The following is an 8,134-nucleotide window of genomic DNA, read 5'->3' on the forward strand; positions in this document are numbered from 1 at the left end:
GTTGTAGAATTGAGTCCAAGATCTGCTTATTAATTCATTTCATCTGTGCTCATTGTTTTCGAGAAAGAATTATGCTGTTATTATAAAAGAAGAGATTGCTCCTGTAGATTTCTTAAGACTATATTATCTAGTACTTCTGTTGTTAAATCCAACTACAATGTACATGAAAACGCACATGGAAGTTAGAGAATCTATTTAATTCGTACGAACAATAAACATTTGACTATAGTGGTCTGCCGAACCCAATTCCGTTCTACCTATATATGAGCAGCCATTAATTGTTTTGCTTAGTTTCAGCCTAAGTGGATTTTTGTTGCCCCATAGTCCAATTATTCTTGATCAGCGATGATCATCACCATCTCTGGTTCTGTATCCTGGTTTCCATTTGCGATGATTTCGGCTAACTGTCGTTACAATTGTTGTTTATTTTTGTTCACTGCATTGCAGAGTGGAGGAAGAAACTGGTCATAGTATATTAATTTGGGCGGGAATCATGGCTGGTCGATTGAGGGAAGATTAGTTTTGTTTTACTAGCAGTAGTTTCCTGTACTGTATCGAGTAAATGTCCTGTTTTACTAATCTTCCTAGACAATCCTTCTTTCGGCATACTTTCTTCAATTTGACAAATAATACTATGCATGTATCCTTTCTTTAGTTCTCTCTCGGAAACTTGTTATTTCAGGAAGCTATACTAGCTGTAGCAAATAGCTGTCATACTAAGGCTGAGTTCGGCATATGGGGTTGGTAACTAATCCCACCCGTACGCAAAACGGAGTCTAATTAGGTATTAGCTAATATTTTTGAAAAATATATTAATATAATTTTTAAAGCAACTTTTATATAGAAAACTTTTACAAAAAATACAACGTTTACGCGTGGAAAAAGAGAAAGATGAGTTGGGAAAGAAGGGGGAAGAACACAACCTAAGTAGTTGGTTCACTTCGCTATACACTGTCATATTGGTTCTGGTTCAGTCAGTAAGTGCCCATAATCTATGTTATGACACTCTGCATTCTCTCTTGAAAACGAACATGCTTTTCTATTTATTTTGATGATGCCATCCCAGAACAATTATTCTTGTAATGGAGAGGATGATTGGGAGATTCAAGATGCCTTATTGGATATGGTTGGCACACATGCATTTCATCAAGTTTTTGTACCTGGAGAACATTTGGCAGATTTTGTACATACTTTTATCCAATCGTGATATAAGCAAACGCTAGCTAGCATGGGTTCTCTATAGTCTGGTCTGTAGACTTCAGCCCTATTTATTTGATTACTCATCATTCGTTCTTGTTCAAGACATTATAACCTTGTATGAAATACTATAGTATTTGCATGTGTTGATGCATGGATGTCATTGATACTTCTTCGACTTTGATGATATATAGTGTTGTTACATCATAAAGCTCATCATGAGCTCGTGATCTCGTGATCTCATGATCTCAGTATGTTTTTTTTTAATCGATCTCAGTATGTTTTTTAGATCAATTTTTTTTATGATTTTGTAAAAAGTACCTCATTTTCATATGACTGTATTTTCTATATTCTTGTTGAATATTTTTATTTTTATTTTTATTCTAGATTTTCTGCTGTTTTTTTTTCAATTTATCTAGATTTTCCCTTTTTATTTTTTCTGCGATTTTTCTTATTTTTCGAGATTTTATGTGATTTTTATTTTTTTGTTTTTTGGCTACATGGAAAATTTCCCATAGCATGTTTTCCAAAATTTTTCCCAAGGTCTTTTTCCCTTGGCTCCCAAATGAGCTCTCACTCGATTAACCTTGGACCACGCACCCTTCAAATTCAAGCTTCCACTAAAATTCCCCCATCACAAACTTACCTCCTTACTGGTAGCATCTTTCGGTCTAAGTACAGGAATTTATGTGTGGTTTTGGTTTGCTGTTATGGTGGCGTAGTGGGTTGTTCTGTGCATCTATTTTGGTTAATTGAAAGCATTTTGTTCAACTAACACCATGTGATGCGATGCACCTGTTGGTATAGCCTGCGAGAAAAAAATTCCTGATAATGAGACCATGATTTCCTGATACAAGCATACATGTCATGCATGCTAAAATTAAACCCTTTATCTCGGCACTACCTACGTACTCCCTCCATAAAAAAAAAGTGAATCTAAAACTAGATGTGATATATTTTAGTACAACGAATCAAGACACATTCAGTACTAGGTTGGTTTTTATGAGACAGGGAGTATATTTGACTTTTTGTATTATCCACGGATCTTCTCAAGAGTAAATCTTAATCTTCTCTCTTGAAAAGAAAGGCTTATCTCTGTCCTAGGTTTGTCCAAGTTCTGGTCCGGATATCACCAATTTAACTCTTTTGAGTCAATCTCCAAAGACATAGGTCAAACCCAATTTAAAGTTCAAATTCTTTTCCAAATGCCCTCGCAAAATTCCCTCAAATTCGAATTTAAGCTCAATTTCATAGATCAAATTAAAATCCAAATTCTCTTACTTTAATTCTTCAAGATTTGCATGTGTGCGCTTGTTGGAGTGAGTGTGTGCGCTATTATTTTTCTAGAAAAAAGCTTTTTGTAAGTTCAAATATTCCTCAATTAAAGATCTTTGTAAGTGCCCAAGTATTGAAGATCTTTCCTCAATTCAATTTCCCATGATGATGATCGAGAGAGCCGCACCGACGCTTCAGCGAGCGTACTCACGCGGGATCATCAGACGTACGCACGCGGACGTCGCACGGGTATCGCACGACCGACAATCGGAAATATCCTTATTTAGGTTACGTTATTACGAGTTCGCTAATTCGTGCGAGTATTTCATAATTGCAATTGGCCAATCCGTGTACATAAATATATATAGTGTTTAGGTGAATTTTTTATCATGATCGATTAGAATGTTTAAGTGAAACTTTTCAACAGAATGTTTAATTTTAAAATTGAAAATTTTGAAAACTTTCAACTCAAATTATGAAAACTTTCCAACAGTAATTGAAACTTTCAACTCAGAATTTAAAAAGTTACCACTCAGTATTTGAAAACTTCAGTCTCACACAGTAGCAGGCAAATTAGCGTACAGCAAAATGAATCAACACTAGCACTTGAGTCCCTAGAAAGACTTATACGAATTGATAATTGCAGCGTCATCCTGCTTCCAGCTACCAAACTTTGTGGATTCACATCTTCACCATCGCCGTTATGAAAATGGCGCTCAGAACAGAAGCTATTGCAATCCGTTTCACGACTAGCTTTATTCTGTCAGTAATGGACACACAAAGGCAGGAGATGAGTTTAGAAAAAAAAAATGTACAGCACGTACATACATATATTATACTATTTTAGTCAGCAAAAGAAAGAAGGCATTATTAACACGAGATTACAATCAGTAGTGCAAATTTACTTACCCGTAACCATTAACTAGGTGCTTAAGTTCACGGTATGGCGGAAGCTGCCTGAGTATCCTTTCGTCCTCCAGGTTGGAGTTCTCACCACTATATTTCAGCTGCGATAGCAGATGGAACAGCTCGATTTTCTTCTCCTCGACTTGTGCCCTAAGGCTAGCAGGTTCTTTGTTGCTGATACCAGACTCCCCGTTCACAGTAGGTTCTGCGTGAGGAAAATGCCGGTCATACCAGGTCTTGACTTGTGGCCTAATGCTCGCAGGGATACGAGACAGCTCCAGTTCCACATCCACGATATGTTTTGATTGAGGCAAATGATCATGCTGGCCATACAAGGAGTTGTCAGCATGAAGGTAGAAAAGATATATATGAGAAAAATAAACTAAACATATTCGATCAAAGTTGTCAGCATGAAGGTAGAAAGCTTGAATGCTTGGTTCAAATTTGTTAGCTAAATTTCTAATGATCAACTAGTACATGAGGCAATTTGTGCACAAGGTTAGAGAAGGAAACATAGAGTGCACCTTCTCTTTATTACCAAATTTGTTAGCTAAATTTCTTCTAATGACCAACATGAATAGCTTAGGCAGCTTTGCACAAGGTCAGAGGGGGGGAGTGCGTGGAATCATTTCAGTATTAACATTTAAGCAGGTAATATTGAAATCGATGTCCTAAAAAGCTGTATGCGGGTAGAATAAGGAGGATTGTCTCCTCAATGTCCTTATAGTTTGGAACTAAAACCTAAAACTAAAGGCGGCGGAGAATGAAGAAACATACCCTACTTCAACATTTAAAGAAGAGCCTTGCGGGTTAATGACAAGATCGGCTTAGAAAAAGGGAACAGCTCTAGAGATAATGAAGCTTGAAGTGCTTTCCGATCAATCAGTAGCAATTAATACCAGTTAAATCATAACGGACAGGGCCTACATGAGTTTATAGTACTAAGTTTTCACTACTGTCACAGGGAGGTGTTGTGAGGTAGAGTGTTGTTTACTATTGTCATTCATCTCATGTGTTGTTACTAGAGGGGCTTTTAGCAAGCTAGCTCAGATGATTTAGCTTCAATTAATATAATTCTGCTTTCTACAATTTAATCCATGTTACTTGTTACTAAGCTCCTAATCTGGTCACATTTTTTTTCCTTGGTAGTGATGAAGTCCTCATTGGGTGGAGATGGAATGACAGGAACATCAACTTTAAAAGAAATAGATTTGTGACCATGTGTTGTCAATAGAGCAATGTTATATGCAAGTTTGTGTGTAAACTGTAGTTAGTATATGATGCCAACTGCTATAGATTTAGTCCAGTTGACGTCAACTACAGATTTAGTCGAGTTGTTGCCCATGGAGTACCAAAGGTTGTGTTGTTAAATTGGAGGTCATTAAGTCAAATGTTTGCAATGGCAAGCACTAATTACTTATTCTGCTTGTTTTAAAAGTTTGAGAAGTTTTTCTTGTGACTATATTGGAATGGTTTACTGGAATAATTACTAACTGAAATATTTTGGTCCTATTTTATTTTTTTCACGCTTATAAGTTAGTTTTTAGAAATATTTTTATTTTCTTTAAAGTTTTTCAAATTTTCTGTGGGTTGTAATTTTTGACCTTGTCATACTATTTAAATTCGATTTTTTTGTGTATATTAATTCAAATTTTGGGTAACATTACTGCTACAATCCCTGAATGTTATTTAAGTTATGAACTTTACATGAGACATTTCTATGTGATCCAAACAGTAACGATTCCTACACCCACAGTGGAGATGGATTGGGAGGGGATTAACCCAATCCCCCCACCTGGGTGTATCTCCACAGGGAAAATTCACAATCCCCCACCAGGGTGTATCTCCCCAGGGAAAATTCACAATCAGCAGCAATTAAAATACCAGTTAAATCTTAACGGACGGTGCCAATCGTGTCATTAGGTCTTAAAATTGTTCAGTTATATTTTTATTTATTCCAAATCGATAGATACCAAACAGGATAGCTCGTCATCTATTGCCGAGAGAGGACGACGGTAAAAGGGAAATCAGGGACAAACGAGCACATACCTTTTTATTGTTTGGAGCAGCTCCGGCGGAGCTGAATGAGCGGAGGAGCGGCATCCGGCCGCCGGCGCCGGGGATAAGCCTCGGCAACAACCGCCGTTGTTCCTCTCTAACCGCCGGCGACGGCGGTACGAAAGCCGTCGCCTGTTGAAGGGCGCGACCGCTGACCTTCCTCGCCGCAAATCGAAGCGCCGCCGCCATGGACGATTCCGCTGCAAGATCCCTGGGCGGTCGGTTCCTAAGCTCCTATATTTACTCCAATTCCTCGATCCCTCCTCAGATCTGAATTTGGGGCCGCAAGACACCAGGTTTGCTATATATGTACGCACACTATCAGATACAAGTCGGATACAAGGAGCCGAGACCGACGCCGTGTCGTGACCAACCCGCATTCGACTTACTACATATCCAGTCCAGATACAAGTCGGAACTCGGTAAGTAATTACTACTATTTCGTGAACAACTTATCTTGTTATCTTAATACTAAATATCAATCTTATCTTATCTCCATCTATCTTCTCTGTACATGCCAATGCGTTGCAACGGAAAAATCTACCACGCCTTGAGAATCTCAAATCGGTAAGAATCAAGTCTAATTTGATATATTACCAAATTAATCGATAGAATCGAGTCTAATTTGATGAATTAGCATAGGATTTAGAATTCAGCCTTAGATTTATTTTTCGAGCCTACTTAGAAATTTATCCAACGGAGTTTAATTTAAAAAATATGAACCATATTTGATAAATATTTTAGTCAAACCAGGGAATTACATTGCAATGTGACGGAAAAAAAATCATATTATATAGGTACACACAGGATGATGTGACGAACAATAACAACTAATTTCAACACTGGTGAGAAAAATATTGACAAATTAAAACAACAATCTCTGAATTAAACATCGAGTTTAAAAGGAAAAAGTTCACAATAAAATGATATTGCACTTTGATAACATTTATTATAATATACTCTACAAGTACAGAAAAGGTAAAGGAAATCAAAATTGGCTCAAAATAATGCCAAAGAAAATTCTGTAAATGACTAAATGAATTAAATCAACAGGAATTAAATAAAATCTTATTTCAGCCCATTACTTCCGTAACTGGCCCAAAATATCGGCCTGACCCATTCAGCACGAGCGCGCAGCAAGCGGTGCGCGACCCATCTACCGGCGATAGCTCGATGCAAGGCGAACTGAGTGCGGCCTAGTTATCTTCCGCGGCCCAAAGACTGCGTGGCCCAACAGCAGTGGTGGCTAGACGCGGGGCCGATCTGAGCCGTCTGATCTGATGGACGGCTCAGATCGGTCCCGCGTCGATGAAATCATCGGCCGGAGGGGGGATGGGTCCGAAAACCTTAACCCTAATCCCCTTTCTCACCTACTCTCCCCGATGCAAACTCTGGCGACGCGAGAGAGTGGATGGCGGTGATGGTGGTGACGACGGTCCGTTGAGGTGGAGTACGCACGCGGCAGCGAGCGGCTATGGCTTCACAGGCTGGGAGGCGCTCCCGAGGGCAGCGCCATGCGAAGCCACGGCGTCGGGGGTCCGACGAAGCGGGTGCGCAAGTGGCGACGGGCTCCGAGAGCGGCCGGGCTTCGTCGATGGAGTGTGGGGGTGGGGCGCCAAGCCAACGCGAACGCATGGGACAGAGGAGGAACTCCTAGATCTGCGGGCTCTAGGAGCTTGACGCGACCACGAGGAGGTGAAGTGTGCGGCGGTGCTGCTTCTCGGCGAGACCCACACAGTGGTGGGGTTTGCCGGTAGAATTAGGGCTCCAAATCTACTAAGAATCCAAACTCGAGCTTAATTTTCTTACTTTGATTTGGTTTTGGATTTGATTCGGATTTCGGGGCTTATGATTCTTTTCAATTTGGGGATTTCGGGAAAATTGAAACCGACTGATCTCATTCTTCCCTTCCCATAATTTATTAATTCTACTGACATAAAACATGAAATTTAAAATAAGTCTAAACATAGCAGTGCATTATGAACCCTAATTCAATATTATTAACTTAATTTGAACATGAACAGGAGCTAATCTTTACTAAGCAGTAAAGATAAGAAGCTAAACAGATTAGATTAAACTTATTTGACTCAAAATTGTTCATCTCGAATCAAGATGGGACCGATGGCTTCTAATCATAGGGATGATGTGAATAAGGAATTGAGTAGGTTAAAGTTAAGCTCTGACAGCACAATGTTAGAGTTCTAATTCAAGATCTTATTGTTTTAACCTATAAGCAATCACCTTTCAATTACGAAAATTAATTCTCTGACCTAAGATGAAGCCATTGAAGTCGATGTCTGGTTTAGAAATAATTTCATTTAGAAGCTGAAATAATTTTTTAGCAACTTTATTTGGCTAAGAAGGCTTATAAACAAATTTCTTAACATTATAAGCATTAAAATTGGCGGGATTTAGTTAAATTTGCTTTTGGCCCACGTCTTCCGAAGCCAACCCGTCTTCGCGCGAATGCACTGTGTAGCGGGGACCCATCAATTTGATGGCCCGCAAGTCAAGCAAACAATCGCGGCCCACATACGCGGCGACGACCCGATGCACCTCCGCGCTCCAGTGGCTGCGTAATTAGCAGCGGCGGCGATCTGACGCGGGGCGAATCTGAGCTGTCCAATCTGATGGACGGCTCCGATCATCCCGGCGCCGGATGAAGCGTGACTGGGAGAGAGGGGCAAAACCGTAGCTC

General features: G+C 39.6%; 1 protein-coding gene across 1 annotated transcript; it reads right to left on the reverse strand.

Moving 5' to 3' along the window:
* Positions 1-2,988: 2,988 nt before the first annotated feature.
* LOC4344830 (uncharacterized) lies at positions 2,989-5,714 on the reverse strand. The gene is made up of 3 exons (XM_015792847.3): positions 5,428-5,714; positions 3,382-3,701; positions 2,989-3,232 (listed from the first exon to the last, which is right to left on the reverse strand). Exons 1-3 carry the CDS (start codon positions 5,623-5,625, stop codon positions 3,154-3,156), a joined length of 597 nt encoding a protein of 198 aa, XP_015648333.1. The 5' UTR covers positions 5,626-5,714; the 3' UTR covers positions 2,989-3,153.
* Between the last annotated feature and the right edge of the window lie 2,420 nt (positions 5,715-8,134).

This window comes from Oryza sativa, chromosome 8 (genome assembly GCF_034140825.1).
Source record: "Oryza sativa Japonica Group chromosome 8, ASM3414082v1".
NCBI lineage: Eukaryota > Viridiplantae > Streptophyta > Magnoliopsida > Poales > Poaceae > Oryza > Oryza sativa.